This window comes from Harpia harpyja, chromosome 1 (genome assembly GCF_026419915.1).
Source record: "Harpia harpyja isolate bHarHar1 chromosome 1, bHarHar1 primary haplotype, whole genome shotgun sequence".
Taxonomy (NCBI): domain Eukaryota; kingdom Metazoa; phylum Chordata; class Aves; order Accipitriformes; family Accipitridae; genus Harpia; species Harpia harpyja.
Window position 1 is genome coordinate 30,205,191 of NC_068940.1, and position 15,332 is coordinate 30,220,522.

Sequence of the window (15,332 nt, forward strand, 5' to 3'; positions counted from 1 at the left end):
TGTAGGAGACTGCGAAGGGTCATTAGATGGCAGAACACGAGGCGCCACTTTTAGTGCTCGCAGCCGACGCGGGGAATAATGGTTCAATACGGCTTTTGTGGAGGGGCTGCCAAGCCGGCAAACACTCTCTATTTATTCTGGCAGTGGGCATGGCCGGAGGGATGCAGGATCCTCCGCATGCCTGCCCCGAGGGCGGGCAGGGAGGACACAGCCGGTGCTGCAGGACACGCGGCAGCTGGCCCCAGCAGGAGCCAAGGCGGCTGCTGGAGCCCCCAGTGCCTGTTGCAGCCCCAGGGGGTGCAGGTGGGTGCCTGGCTCCCTGCAAGGAGGGGGACAGCCTGCGCTCTCTTCAACCCGCTATGAGGCTCAGTTTGGGGTCACCAGGCTCTTTCCCTCCCATGCCCGCTCCCCCAGGCTGTGGGGACTCAGCCCCAGCTCGCTGAACCCCCCATGCAACCGAGGCAGAGCATGTCTCCATCCTGCTGGGTTCCTGTGCCCCAATTCCCGCGCACCCACCCACCCGCTCCAGGACCAGACCCCGGCTCAAACCCACCCAGGCACAGGAGGGGGGTCAGTGACCACAGCCCTAAATCTGGGTGTTGCAAGGAGGGGGGGCCAGGCTGAGGCTGGCTGGGGGAAGGCTGAGCGCTGGACAAGCGGGAGGGGGAAGGGGACGGTCACTTGGAAACAGCCAGACAATGGCCACGGGCCCCACAGGGAGAACAAGGCTGAGGGTGAGCCAGGACGCCGATCCCGGCCAGGGGGCTGAGTAGGGGTTACAAGCTGGAGCAAGTGGCCAAGGCGAGGGCTGCCGGCACAGCCCCAGCGGCACTGCCAGACCAGCACTCTTTCCTTCGACATGGTTTAATATGAGAGAAAGCAAATGCACAATACAAAATTTAAAAACCGGCCTGTGGTTTGCGCCCCCCACCCGCCTTGTACCCCCATAAGAGATAAACAGGCAGGGGGGGCGGCGGTGCGGCCCTGGGGGGCCGGCAGGGGGGTGGCTATGCGGCATACATCGATACCCCACCTGGGTGGCTGCTCCGACACACACAACACGATGCTCTTGCACAATTGTTTCGTCATCTGTCACTTGCGGAGGGTCTGGAAGGGCCCCAGCCCGGCGGTGCCGGGCATGGCCCATGGGCAAAGTCACTTCTCCTTCTTGGAGGCTTCTGTCGTCTCTTCTTTGGATGCCCCCGGCACCTCCTTGGGGGTAGAGCTCTCCTCGTAGCTGGGGACGAGAAGGACAGGAGGGAGGAGTGAGTGGGGTCAGACCTTCTCCGGGGACAAGAGACCTGTGCCAGGTGGGGACAGCCCAGCCTGGGGCCACAGTCTTGGGGTCTGCCCTGCTGCAGCGGCCGGGCCGTGCCGAGGATGGGGGTGCTCTAGCCATTGGCCCCCCAGTGCAGAAAGCCCAACGGGGTGGGAGCCCAGGTGGGGAGACGAGCACTGTGACACCCCCCAGACACCTCCAGAGATGGATGGGGTGGATCCAGCCAGGGGCTGGGGCTTCCCCCAGCCAAGCCATTGGGCCAGCTCTGTGCCCAGGGGTCTGTCCTCGCTCCCGAGATCACCGTCGGATATCCTGGATAACACCACACTTCCCCCCCACGCTGCCAGGCTGAGTGCTGGTGCCAGCAAGGCTGGTTAGCGGGGGGGAGCCACAGCAATACCAACAGCAGTGACACCCCCACCACCACCTCCAGGGTCTCGCTCCTCTGGCTGCAAACCCCCCAGCACCGGCCCCAGGGCCCTGGCAAAAGAAACCCAGGACAGCTGCCTTCCAACACAAAGCACAACAAGGGCAGAGATGGCAAATCCTCTCTCCCTTCAGTCTCCCCTCAGACAGGGAGAGAAGCCGGCCCGCAGCAGTGAGGCGACAGCTACTGCCTCTGCCCAGGGAGAGGGGAGAGCCGGGACCAGCCCCTACCTGGCCAGAGCGACAGACAGAAAGGGCACCGCGTGCGATTGCTACATGGCACTAGGGCTTTGCTGCCGGCGTCGGCGGGGACAGGACAGTTTCTGCTGCATGGAATCAGCAAGGCTGGCCGGCGAGCCGGACACGGTGGGGAAGTGGGTAAGTCTTGGTGTGTGTGGCAAGATTTCAGCAGAGGATTCATAGCTGCAGGAGAGAGAGGAAGCAGGAGGGGAAAGGGGGAAGACGAGGACAGAGAGGAGAGGCGGGGAGAGAGAAGAAAAAGCAGAAGAGTTTTGGAGTGAGACTGCTGCAAACTCACCACCCTGCGCAGGCAGCCCGCTGTCCCCTCTGGCTGCCAGCACCCACTAGCTCAGGCTGGGGTGGCCCTGGGGCCATGCTGGCAAGCTCATGCCTGCACTCCCCTTGCCTGCAGACCCCAGGCAGGGCTGCAGCATGGAAGAACGAGGCCTGAGACCCGGGGAGAAGGCAGCTACCGCCAGCCTGGGTAGAGCCAGGCAGCTGGAGCCCACAGGAGAGCAAGCCTGAGCACTGGGAAGGCAGCGGCAGAGCAGCCCAGGGGCTGTGCACGCAGCAGCCTGACGCAGCAGACCCTTTCCTGCTGTTCAAGGACAGCACGTCTGCAGCAGGGGTGAGCAGCAGGAGGGGTTTTCCACTGCTGACAGAGGCAGAGCGAAGGTTACCACCTGCCTAGAGAGGCTTGTCAAGGCTGGGAGCTGCAAAACTGATCTCGATATCACCCACCTCTGCTCCACAGGCAGCCCTTCCCCAGGCTCGCAGCTCAGATCTGCTCACTCCCACCCTCCCCGCAGCACTGCCTGTACTCGCCGCTGCATCAGACCCTCGCTGCCCTCTCCCAGGGCAGCTGACGGCTGCTGCGAGACACCATGTGCAGGCAGCTCGCTGCGTGCAGGCAGCCAGCAGGCAGAGACCACAGGAGAACTGCCAGCTCCGGGCTGCCATCAGCGCAGGGAGGATCAGGGTGCACCGAAGCCGCACAGGGCAGCTACGCCTTGGTGGGATTCCTGCGGTGGGAGCCACTGCCCTCCAGGCACGAGTCCCATCGCGTCCCACTTCCTCTGCTTGCAACCGGCGCGACTTCAAGGGTGGCTGGACCCCAGAGCCCATCAAGGTTGCAACCCCCCCAGCCTCCTGCACTTGCCCTGGCAGGACTCGGCCAACAACAGCGGGCAGCGCTTTGCTGCTGGAGCAGCTTGTGCTAATGCTCTGTGGTGGCACTAGCCCCCGGTGCCCGGCTGCCAGGCTCCCCGGACGCCTTGCTACCAGGCGGGCCGGACTCACAGCTCGCCTCTCCCCAGTTTCCCCAGTTTCCTGGCGCGGGAGGTGGTGCTGCTGTCAGCTGGTGAGTCACGGCACTGGGGAGAGCGGCTGCAGGATCCCAGGTGCACAGGAAGGACGATCCCAGGACACTCAGCGCCTGCAGCAGCGATCGTCAGAAGCAAACATCAAAGGAGGGGCAGGTGCGGCAGGGCTGGGGAGCTGGCCCAGCTGACAGCCCGGTGGGAACACGCATACCTGCATCTCCCAGGGGAGGGGAAGGAAGCAAGGGCAACCGGCTCCCCGCTGCGCCCCAGTCGGGTGCTGGTTTCCCTCCGAGTAAGCTGGGGGCTTGGGCAGGCCCTCACGGGCAGGGGCACCCCTGGAGCGGGGAGGCTGGGGGGTGCACCGTCCTGCTTTGGGATGGATGTTCCCTTCCCTCCTCTGCTTCAGCCGTCCTCAAAGAAGCAACCGCACCGGGCTACCACTGAGCGCCTTGAGCGAAACTGGCCAAGCACAGTGGAGAAACAGCTCCCAGGCAAGCCAGGCCATGCTCTGCACGGCTCAGAGGGGACAGTCCAGGCAGGAGACCAAAGCTGCCCCCAACAGCAAACAGGCAAACGCCTGGAGCACGGCAGGCTGAGAGAAGGGCTGGAGCACAACAGCACAGCAAAGCCTCTGCACCTACAGTCCTGGGGGCAGGGAGACTGCTGCAAACCAGGATACTTTACTCGAGCGGGGAGGCTGGGATGTGCTCAAACCAGCCCTGGCTCCTCTCGGAGCTGGATTCAGCTCTGTTCTCCCCCACCCACAGGCCCTGGGACACAATGACCAAGTATCTCAGCACCAGGTGTGCGGTCCCACCCTCCCCTACCTGCCAGCGCACGGGAAGAGTTTGTCACCAGGGCGTAAAGCAATACCAGATGCTGCTTGCCTGTTGGTACTGCACCAAAGCTCCCACCCGGCTACGAGGGGGTGGCTGGAGCCAGGGCCGGCGTGTACAAACACAGATCCACTCCCTCCACCCACGCACATGCACACGCACACCCAGAGCATGCCCAGATGAACCCGTCCCCCCAGCTGTGCCCAGGCGTGGGAACATCTGCACGCTTCATGCGCTCCAGTGCCGGGGGCAAAACAGCTCCGTCCCCAGCTGACGCTCACCTGAACATTTCAGTTACTTCTCCCTTTGCCAAGGCCACAAGAAGTGGGAATCCGATGCATGCGGGGACCAGGTACAGAAGAGCAGGCTGTTGGGAAGAAAAACAACTGGTAAACCAAACCACAAATCACCCCTCAGGAGGAGCATGAGGTGAGCTGGCCCTGTTCCCTCCGCACCCGTGGCATCTGTCACAGCACTGCACAGAGGGTTAATACCCCAGAAAGCAGCTTCAAGAGCCAAGTTTCAGCTGCAGCAGCACAAAACCCTCACCGTGAGGTCCCAGCGGGCCACAAACACACCAAGGGCCCCTGTGCAGACCAGTGACAGCACCCACACTGCATGGGCTCCCAGGGCCCCTCCACAGCATGCAGGGTGGGTCTTCACGGGCAGCTTGGTTGCAGAGAGCCACAAAAACACAGGGCAGGCCAGTTGAGGTGATGTTGTTGGAAACGCAGCTGCCTGAACCAGCCTTGCCCCAAACAGGACTCTGCTCTAGCCAGGCACACAAGCTTTGGGCAGGGCAAGGTACAGGCAGGCATTGGAAAAGCAAAGCCAAGAGAAGGAATGCATCGACTTTTTCCTGGCATGATGCAGGAACCTCGTGGCCAAACTGGCATGTCCCGCTTGGGACGTGCATCTGCGGGAGGCAGCACAGCGGAGCTCACCTGGGCGTGCTTGAAGATGTGCATGATGAATATGGTCAGGCCCAGCCCAAAGATGTAGGCCACAAAGCTGGTGTAGAAATACGTGTGCGTGTTCTTCTTCAAGCTGTAGAGAAAGGGAGCAGAGCCCAGTGACCTCAGGTCTGGGATGCCAGTGGCCGAAATGGAGCTGGCCCAGCGCTCTAAGCCATCTCCCACCACGCTGGGGCACGGGGAGCCGTGCTCTGCCCGTGCTTTCGAGCCAGCGCAGAGACTGTCACCAGCACAGCCCCAGGTCCCACAGAAGCAGTGTGGGACTGGATGGGGTGACGCCCAGGTGAGGGGCTGGGGAAGGGAAGGAGGTGCACGATCCTGCTTGCTGGATGGCTACTGGGGGGGAGGAATCGGTGCTGGGACCCAAGGAGAGGGTCCCATCTTCTCCAGGGAGGCACAGCCGGTCCCGGGCACCCCGCTCTCAGCACGTGCTGTTTTATTGCAGGGCAGGCTGCAGGAACTGGGATTCCCAGCAGGTGCAGGCAGGATGTGGGTGGAAACACCTGGAAGAGCTGGCACAGACTGGAGGGTCTGTGCAACAGCAGCGGGAGCGGGGCCACACCACCGCAGTCGCATGAAGCGGCCCATTCCTGGCAGCTCCCCAGCCGGAGACTTTTGGTGTGGGGCAACTGCTGAAAGCTACACCCTGGCGGTAGGTGCAGCTTCCCTGCATAGGAAGGAGCTGCTTCTCCCAACACCAATGGCAACCCAGAGGCAGCCAGCACTGCCAGGCACCGATTTGTTTCCATGCAAACACTTCTCAGGTGCCAGCACCCCATGCTCTTTCCCACACCATTGTTGTTTCCCCTCACTGCCGTAGCACAGCAGCACTGCCCTCTCCAGTGCCAGGGAGCCAGTGAGGCTCTGTGGGGCTGTTATGTGCTGCCTGCCCTGCCATCCATACAGCAACGCCCATGAGCTCAAACAACTCGCCCCCAGTGCTCAGGACTCACCCACAAAGCCAGCCCTTCTCACGTCTACTCTTCCAAGAGCTTCCCCTTGCACCCCCCGTCCCAGCCGCAATCCCGGGTCCCCATGCCAAGCCCTGGAGGGGAGCACACGACTGCGCTCCTGGCTTCCCCTTTTCCTCTACAAAAGCAGCTCAAATATGCTGCAAGATCCAACCTGCCAGAGACCCTTCCCTGCCGCCCACTCACCTGATGTCAAACCGCAGCAGCAAGGCAATGAAGATCCCTGCAGGGAGAAGGGGACAGTGAGGGGATGGAGGTCGTAGGGAAGGCTGAGCGAGGCAGGGCAGGACCTGCAGCGGCTCCGAGTGCCATGCCTGGGCTGACAGTGCCCTCTCGCGGCACAAGGCACAGGGACAGCACCAGGACCTGGTAGGAGACCCCCCCAGTCCACGCAGCTCCCAGCCCACGCAGCCCCCAGCCCCAGCAGGAGGCCCACAGGGCTCTGGCATGGCCAAAGGCAGAGTGAGGCAACCCGCTCAGCTCCCTGCAGCCTGTTCAGACAGGCAATCCTGGTCATGTCCCCCCTCTTCTGTCCTCACCTGGAATGACAATGTCTCCCAGACCCAGCATGGCAAAGTTGTCAGCCTCTAGCCCCTTCTCCAGCAGGTCCTGAGGGAAAACCACTACAAGGAGCAGAGGGAGGAACAGTAAGGGAAGAGTGTCTGTGCTGAGTAGACCTCAGCACCACTGTGTGTGGCAAAAAGGGACCGGAGCCGGGCAAGACCCCTGTCCCTGCCCTTGGCCCCCTCCTCTCCTGCAGCTCCCCTTGTTCTCCTTCCTGGGACAACTCTGGAAAGGGAAACCGAGGGGTTTGGGGCCAGCCCCATGGGCAGGTTTCAGCCCCAGCTCCCAGGACCCAAATGACTGCATGCACCACAACAGCAGAAATTCACCCCTCCCGCTGGTTTTTTGGATGTTTTGATTTGCTGGGGTTTTTTTTTAATGAGCAGGTGAAATTGCCCGCTCTGGGGGTGCAGACTAACCCAGGGCTCTGCAAATCATCCCTCTCCAGAGACCTGGCCCGCTCCCTGCAGGTCAGGGACACCATGCAGCAGTCTAAGGGGTCACTAGCAGGAAACCTTCCTGCACACATCCCACCTTCTGAGCCATCTCCAGAAGGTGGAGGATGCACAGGGCAACAACCGCAGCACAACGGACAGCCCCTCCTCCGGCACATGGGGAAGATCTACTCACGTTTTATCGGGGCCTCAAACGATTTGGCAACTGTCACCATCACATTGGTGCCAAACACCTAGGGGCAAGCAGAGGAGTCCAGGATGACCACAGCTGCACAGGGACACACACACATGCTCAGCTACAACATCACCTCGGGGCCCGGAGCGGCCTCAGTGACAGAAAACAGCCAAAGAGCTGCCGAACTGCGGGCAGAGGAGTCCTGCAAGTGAGCCCACCACCCAGGGGAGAAAGCACAGGACAGTGCTCAAGGCAGGGAGCACATCACGGTCATCCTGCTTTCAGAGCAGCACCGGAGAGACTGCTCACATCGCAGGGCTGCAGTGCTGCCCACCACCCGGCCTTCCCCAGCACCTACCCCTGCAGGTTGGTTCAGCTCTAATTAGTCAACTCAGCAGAAAGCCTGACCACTGCGCAGGATGTTATCTGAGGGCAGGAGTTCCCAGTGGAGAGTCCCAGCCAGTGCCAGGCTGCTGCCTGTGAGCTTCCAACAGGGACTGGAGCAATTCTTGGATCAGCTGCATTTTGCTCTGAGGTCATTTATTTGTACTGCACTATCACCTTTAAATACTGGCATCATTTGGGGGATGGACTGTAAACATATAGGTCAACCACCCTAATTTCTGTTCCTTTTCATCTCCAAGCCTCCAGTCTTGGCTATACCAGGAGCAGGCACATAAACCAGGTGCTGGTCAGCACCAGGTGAGCAAGATCCTAGAGCTAGGAATTAAAGAGAAATGTTAAAGCAAGCATTGGGCATCAGATTAACTCCCATAAGGTGCAGCAAGCTCTGGGCATCGCCACGGAGTGACAGGACTCCACACTGGGACCAGGGAAAAGCGTCACATGCAAATTCACCCCAAGACTCTGCAGGGGGCAATATCATCGATCCACTGAGCAGTTGTCCTTCCTCCTTGAAACCCTCCTTGGATCTCACTCTGATTAAATCCATGCTAAGATCCAAGTGACCAGTCCCTGCAGAGGGGCACAGCAAGAGGGTCTCCACTTCAAGACGGCCCTTCTGTGAGGCTCCGGCAATACATTGACCTGCCAGGGAAGCCGAGGCAGGAGACAGCCGGCAAGCAGAGAGCAGCGAGGGTTGCACTCTTGCTGTCTCTGAAGCACTGGGAAGTTACTCACACCCTGAGCAGAGCATGAGGCACTGGGTGGGCTAAGCCAGAAGGCTGAATCTTCTCCAGCTGAAAGCAGCAGAGGAAGTGGCACACAGGCTAATGAACCACAGAGCTGAGACTGTTAACGAGCCTGTGAAACAGGGGTAGCACTGGCCAAGTACAAAATAACATACAGTAGCCAGGCTTAAATAGGAAAGGATTACTGAAGCAGCTGCAAAGCTGCTGGACAGACCTCAAGGTATACAAGGCTGTCAGACATTTGGAAACACAGTAATTCAGAAGGTAGAGGCTGCAGGAAGGACTGGGGAATACAGACATTACAAGGAGAAACATGCATCCAGGCCCATTGCAGAGAGATAAGGAAAACCTCAAAATTAAGATGTTGGGGCACTGCATTGGCTGAGGGAAAGAGACTGGAGGCATTCCAGTGTTTGGTCCTCTGTGCAAGAGAACAGGATGCTAATGAAGCCGGCAGATGACAAAGTTGAGGCACAGCTCATACAAGCCGGATCAGCATACGCCAGAGCAGCCTCGTCCTCCAGCCCACCCAGCAGCTCTGTCAGGCATTGGGAAGACCTTAGTGGGAAATACAGGTCACCATAACTAGATATGCCACACACCTGGGTACCCCACAACAGCCCTGACGAGATCACTGCCAGCCCTGGGCTCTCTAAGGCAGAGACTAAAAGAAAATGCATTTGCTGAGCCATGTTCTGCCACTGTTTGATTCCGTCATCATCCCCACCACACCCCTTTGGGCTGAGAAAGTGGAAATCCTGACTGCAAACGTGTGTCCAGCCAGCGTGCTGCCTCTGAAGAGGCATAACGCCACGCACATGCCTTCCGCCAACGGCTGCAACTCGCGTCCGCCCCGGGGAATGCTCCCGTTTACCCAGAAGACGTCGTAGATGAAGAGGCCCCCAAGCAAGATGCAGCCAGTGCTGACGTTGTTCAAGTGCAGCAGCTCCACCCCGTTGAGAGAGAAAGCCAGCCCAAAGAGATTGTTGGCAATCCAGTGCTGAGAACAACAGGAAAAGGAGATTTGGGTCCCACTGCATATGCCAAGCCACGGCCTCAGCCTGCAGAGGCCTTGCGTGGAAAGGGGCCTGGGTCTGATCCAGCCTGGTCCCTGGCCTCCCTGCAACAGGGCTGTGGTGCGCTTACCTTTCTCAGCAGGTACCAGACCCCCACAACACTGCTCAGGGCCAGGCACACAAGATCCTTGGTGTCAAACTCGTAATTCACTATTTCTGCAATAAAAAAGAGAAGTCAGATTTTGGGCAGCCTGGGCAGCTCCCCTTCCGCGCAGGGAAGTGTGAGTGACTTCACAGCTGGGGAGCAACACAGACCACAGCGCCCATGTCCCAAACGAGGGGACTGTACCCACAGAAATGGCCGTGGCCATGGTAAACACGTGCAAACTGCATGCGAGCAAGCAGCTGGCCCTGGCAAGCCCGGACCTTCTCCTTCAGCCAGACTCTGCCACATGGACAGCATCTGCGATCCTTCTGTCAATAAGGAAATTGGATTCAGGCACTGTCTAAGGCAGGGAGAGGCAAACCTTCTCCCTCTTCTTGCACCAGTTAACTCCTAGTGTTATCACTAGAAGTAGTATTCCTTTACCAGTAAAGCTACTGGGCAGGATGCTTATCAAAGCATCTTCTACCAGTGCAAAGATTTGAATCAGATCAGTTAAGGCAGCACAAAAAAAGTCAGTACTATGCTACCCGAGGAGCTTAAACACAGGCAGTGCATTTAACAGCAGCCATAGCTCCATTCCTATAGCACTCTGGGATCTGTTTCTGGGGTTTCCCTGCTGGCCAGAGGCAGCACAGAGGGAGAGTGCCAGCCGGTGCAAGAAGATGCACACAGCAGCCCCAGCTCTGCAGAGACACACGGGGCTCACACCGGCTACAGAAGTGCAGAGGGGAGCAAGAGGCAAGTCTTTAAGAAGGTTGTTTCAACGGGCTGAAAGTCAAAACACCAAGTGAGCAAAAACCACAACAGTAAAGGCAGAAAACATGCAGGCCCCCAGAGAGATCGGCGAGCCAACATACCCTCCTTGCTTTCCCCGGAGCCTTGGGTGAAAAGGAGCTGGTACTGTTTGTTGGGGAAATTTGCAGGGAAGAATCTGTTCATCATGGGGCTGAAATGAGAGGTGTAGACAAGGGCAGCTCGACATAAACCCCGCAGGATGCACTGCCCAGCACCTCTGCGTGATGGCGTCACAGAACGGACGCTGGCCCACACCCCCTCCCGAGACGGGGAAACGCCAGGTTTCACCACATCAGAGACTTGCAGGAGCCCCAGCTTCAGTCACCAAGCTGCAGATATGGGACCTCGTCCTCCCCAGAGGTCTGATGTGCCCATATGTGACAGTCCCCCCAAATGCTCTAGGGCAACAGGCACAGAGCATCGCCCGCAAGAAGGAAGAACCCGCTCCAGACACCAGCATGCGCCCTGGGCCCCCCAGCAGCCCCCTAGGCACCCAGAACTGGCTGGGCCACCACTGAACAGCTCTCCTGCAGAGCCAGGAATGGAGACAAAGCCCTTGCCCAGCACCGGTCTAGGGAAAGCATCTGGTCCCCAACACCCTAGAGCTCAGGAAACAGGAAACCAGTTTTATTTTTTCAGTTACTGAAACAGACTGAGCTTTCAACACCTCGTGCCAAGCATCAGTGCGAGAGGCCGGGGACGTTATCGTGAGCTCCAGCTGCCTGTTTCAGCCGTCCCAATAAGGGGAACACGGGTGCCGAGGAGCTCTCCCCTCCACAGGGCAGCGAGGACTGTACCAAGCCATAACAGCTCCTCGGGGTGAGCTGGCCTTGTCCCATGATAGCGGCCACCCACACCTCCACGAGCTCTCCCAGTGATGCTGTACAGGGTACCGGATTGCCGGGACCCCCGAGACTTTGGTTCCCCCACAAGGAAGGATTCACAGCATGCTCTGGGCCCTTCACACCGCCAAGGGACAGCACCCCAAGAGCTGGGACCTGGCTCTGCTGCAAGGCAATGGTGCTCTAGAAAGCCCCCAATAAACTGAACGCTCCGCTGCCTCTCAGACCGGGCAGCCTCGGACATCCCTGCCCCAGTTGCACCCTTCCCTCTGCTGTACCTGATGGTGTGGGACAGGGCGAGGATCCCCAGCACGAAGAAATACATGGAAAGCAGAAGATTGATGTACTCTTGAGAGAATATCTGCAAGACAAATCCAGAAAGGGGTTAGTTACCGCAGCATCCTCCCCATCTACAGCACTTCACGTTTCCATTAGCAGCTGCTGTGTCAGTGCTCCAGGGAGATAAGAGTAGCTGGAATAACCCAAATTCTTGCACTGCTGATGGGATATATGTTGGAAATAGCCATGTGCTCACAGAACAAGCACAATGGGCCTGCGAGCTGTCGCACATCTACGAGCTGCTCGGGTCAAAAAATAACTCCTGCGCTTCAGAAAGGAGGACAGAGCTTCCCCCGTGTGTCCCTTGCAGAGTGAGCCAGAGCAGGGAGTGAGGCACTGTGCCGCTCCCAAGGGCTGCCCTGGCAGAGGGGAGCAGCAGCACCCCCCCCTCACTACTGCAGCGGGCCGAGCGCAGCCTGCCCTAATTAAACCAGGTATTATTAGAAATCCTGTCCTCCAACGCACACGCTGCCTTACTGCCAAATCACACCCCTACAGCCCAGCTCAAGGGGACCCCATGGTCCTCCATGCTCTCCTGGAAGGGGGATGCTGGAATACAAGAGCTCATGGCAGACTGCAGGTATTGAAAGGAAGAGCCGCCGATCATGCAGCGACTTCAGCGGGGCCATGCTGCACATTCAGTACTTTCTTTTCCTGGTGCCTCCATCCCAGCCAGGAGCAAGAGGCAGAAAAGGCACCTGAGGAGATGGAAGAGTACCCTGAGACATGGGCCACAGGGAAGGGGTGAGCTGCTGGGGGTCCTTTCAGTGGCCAGAGGGGCCCAGCAGCAGGGTCTGGTGGCTGCTCCATACCTCACCATTAGGAGAGGCTCAGCAGATGCTCAGCTTTACTACTGGTGACCTAAAAGAGGAGCTGCAGCCCCAGTGAGCACACAGGCTAAACTTCATTGCTGGGAAAGCAGGGCATATTGCTAGGGGGGCCTGATCCTGTCTGCTGCTGCAGAGCTGACCTCTGCAGCTGGGCAGGCTGAGGCATGCACTCGCCTTCCTGGTGCAGCCGCAGCACGAGCCAGTGCCCAGGCCCACACTGGTGTAAGGAGCTGCACAGCACAGCTGTCAGCCCACACAGCCGCTCGACCCAGGGTAGGAGCCCGCAGTGTCGGTCGGCTGCTGCACGGTAACTGTGATGGGCAGAGAAGGGCCTGTAAACTGCAATATTCCCAACTTTGCACCTTAAACCTCACCTGGCCAGCCAGGAGCACCCTGCCACCTCGCAGGCAGCCCAGGACAGCGGGGCTGGAAGCCACCGTGTTGAGAGGACCGCTCTGCGCTGGCAACCCCGCGGCTCATCAGGCCCCTCCAGGAGCTCAGCCGCACACCAGACATGCGTGGGCAGCCAAAGGCACTTTAAGCCAAGATACCTTCTCCACACAGCTGAAAGCACCTGCTGCTGGGATCTCCTATCTGTGACTCAGGAATGGTCATCTAACTCTGCTTGTTGGCTCTGCATGTCTAAAAGACTTCACCTGAACACACAGGGGCTCACCCATGAGCTAGCAATCCCCCAGGCCTGCAGCCAAGACGGCTTCAGAAGCACAGCACGGGGCACAACACAGAGACAGCAGCATTTGCAACTCAGCAGTCCCTGGCACCCTCTGGTTTCAGTCCATGCACCGTCAGGTCACCCCGTGGAGGCAGGCAGAGCTCAGGGGTGAACTCGCCCCTTGGCAGCTGTCCAGAACCAACTTGTGCACAAACAGGCTCCAATTTCCCCCAAGCTGTGACAGCTCAGGTGAGAACTGACGTCCTCCTGCGTGGTGACACCAAAGAGCTCGAGCCATGCAGCCTTACACACTTTCTGTCCCAACACTAAGGGCCAAAACTCGACTCAGCCCCACTTTGGGAGCTCCTGACCAGGCGGTGAGGATGGCAGGCACCGGCTCCAGCACCCGCTGACACTGCTCACTTACTTTAAAGAAGAGGTAGAGCCCCAGAAGGGTGCAACTGGCAACAATGGGAAAACGAGCAGCGTCTCGGCTGGTAATGGTCTCTGGCATCTCCGAGGAGTTCTGGGGAGGGAAAGAGAGGACAGGAATGGATCAGTCCCTGCTCTGGCTTCATACCTGAGCAGGAGGTGAACAGACACAATGAGCGGGACTCCGTGGCGGCTTCGAGAGGGGCAGGGCACGCACTGGCTGTGTCACAGGTAGAGCCTGAGACAGGAAAAGCAAACCTCGCACTCGTCCTTCCGAGGGCTGCCACAATTTACTGCTTTTTTTCCTCTTGGAGAAAGGAAAAAAAACCCTGCGCTGGCGTTGCTCCTTTCTCCCCCTGCCCAGTGGGGAGCTGGGCTCCCTCACCGCTCACGGCCGTCCCTCCCCACCAGCCTCCCCATCTGTGCGCACCATATGTCGATCACCCTCTGAATGACATTCCTCTCCAATCACCCTTTTATCCCTCACCTCGCTCTTGGGACACTCATTGTGCTCAGAAACCCCAGATTTATAAACCCCTTTTGCCTTCTGAGACATCTTTGCACCAGCTGAACCAGCCCCCTTTCAAGCCATTTCCCACGAGAGACCCTTCAGCTTTCAGAGGAGAGGCAGAGGGCTGCCTGTCCCCTGCCTGCCCCCCTGCCCAGCTGGCTGCTGCTCAGAGATCTAATCTCGCACAGGCAAACACCTGCGGCCAACAGCAGGCAGAGTGGAAGCCCTTATGCAAAGCAAGCCTGCGAAGGAACACCAGTTTATCCCGGCCACAGCGGCTGCCACACAGCGCTCGGCAGCACAGAAGAGCCACTGGCTCCCTGTGGCATGAGCGAAAAGAAATTCCTCCCCAGAACCACACTCAGGCCCTGCTCACAGACCTCAGCTGCCTGGGCTGCCAGCAAGCCCACTAACTCCTGGCGAAACCCCTGATGTAAGACTTAAGGGCAGACAACAGGCTTTAAAAACAGTGTAAAACAGTCCCTTCTCCTGAGCTTCGGGAGCTGAAGGGTTGGGATTTAAGTCTCAGCTGCTACCGGAGGCCAGGCACAAGATGCAGAGAGCAGCACGATGGGCTGCAGGGACAGCACAGGGTGTGCGGGCAGGAGGGCTCCGCAGCACCCCAGGGACCAGTCTGAGTGCTGCAGGGTGGGTGAGCAAAGCCACACACCAGCCCCCCCCAAACACGGCATCTCTTGCAGGGGTGCGAGGGGTGGTCAGGAGTCTTGCAGCACTTGAACTGATCGGGACAATGAGGAAGGGGGCTGGAGAAGACCCCGAGGGCAGCCGGATCTCCCTCGCCTCCACCGGGCCGAGAGTCTCTCTGCCTTTCCAGGGACAGTGTCGGGGCGGGGGGGTCCACGCAGCTGCGGGATGGGGCACCGTGGGGTTGGGGGGGGGGGGGGGGGGGCAGCCGAGGCCTAGAGGCCCCGGAGGGTCTCCCGGGAGAGGCGGGGGGGCAACCCCCGCTGCCGGGCACGGCTTGGGGGGGGGAGACCCGGACGCCCCGGCGCCGCCGGGTTCGGGGGGGTGCGGGGGGGGGGTGGTGGTGTCCGGCCTACCCCGGAGCCGCGGGGATACCTTGCTCTTGGCGCAGCTGACGGAGCGCAGCGCCCCGAAGAAGATGGGCAGCAGCGCCATGAGGACGAGGCTGCCGTAAGCCAACGCCATACCCTCGGGGGTAGCGGGCGGCCGGGCGGCCGCGGGGGATCCGGCCCCGACCCCCGTCCCGGCCCCGGCCCCGGCGGCGCTGCCGTTGTGCGCCGCGGCCTCCTCCATGGCGGTCCGCTTCCGGCCCGTGCGCGCCAGGGACACGTCCTCTTTACCGACCGGAAG

General features: G+C 59.8%; 1 protein-coding gene across 2 annotated transcripts; it reads right to left on the reverse strand.

Annotated features, from left to right (window-relative positions):
* Nucleotides 1–848: 848 nt before the first annotated feature.
* HM13 (histocompatibility minor 13) lies at nucleotides 849–15,332 on the reverse strand. 2 transcript variants are annotated; one of them, XM_052783715.1, is made up of 13 exons: nucleotides 15,078–15,332; nucleotides 13,482–13,580; nucleotides 11,491–11,573; nucleotides 10,433–10,521; nucleotides 9,540–9,625; nucleotides 9,268–9,393; nucleotides 7,243–7,300; nucleotides 6,588–6,671; nucleotides 6,235–6,271; nucleotides 5,048–5,150; nucleotides 4,385–4,470; nucleotides 1,937–2,128; nucleotides 849–1,237 (listed from the first exon to the last, which is right to left on the reverse strand). In XM_052783715.1, exons 1-12 carry the CDS (start codon nucleotides 15,273–15,275, stop codon nucleotides 1,978–1,980), a joined length of 1,200 nt encoding a protein of 399 aa, XP_052639675.1. In that variant the 5' UTR covers nucleotides 15,276–15,332; the 3' UTR covers nucleotides 849–1,237; nucleotides 1,937–1,977. The 2 variants fall into 2 exon arrangements, with proteins under 2 accessions (XP_052639675.1, XP_052639678.1); XM_052783718.1 differs by lacking the exon at nucleotides 1,937–2,128 and having other exon boundaries at nucleotides 15,078–15,330.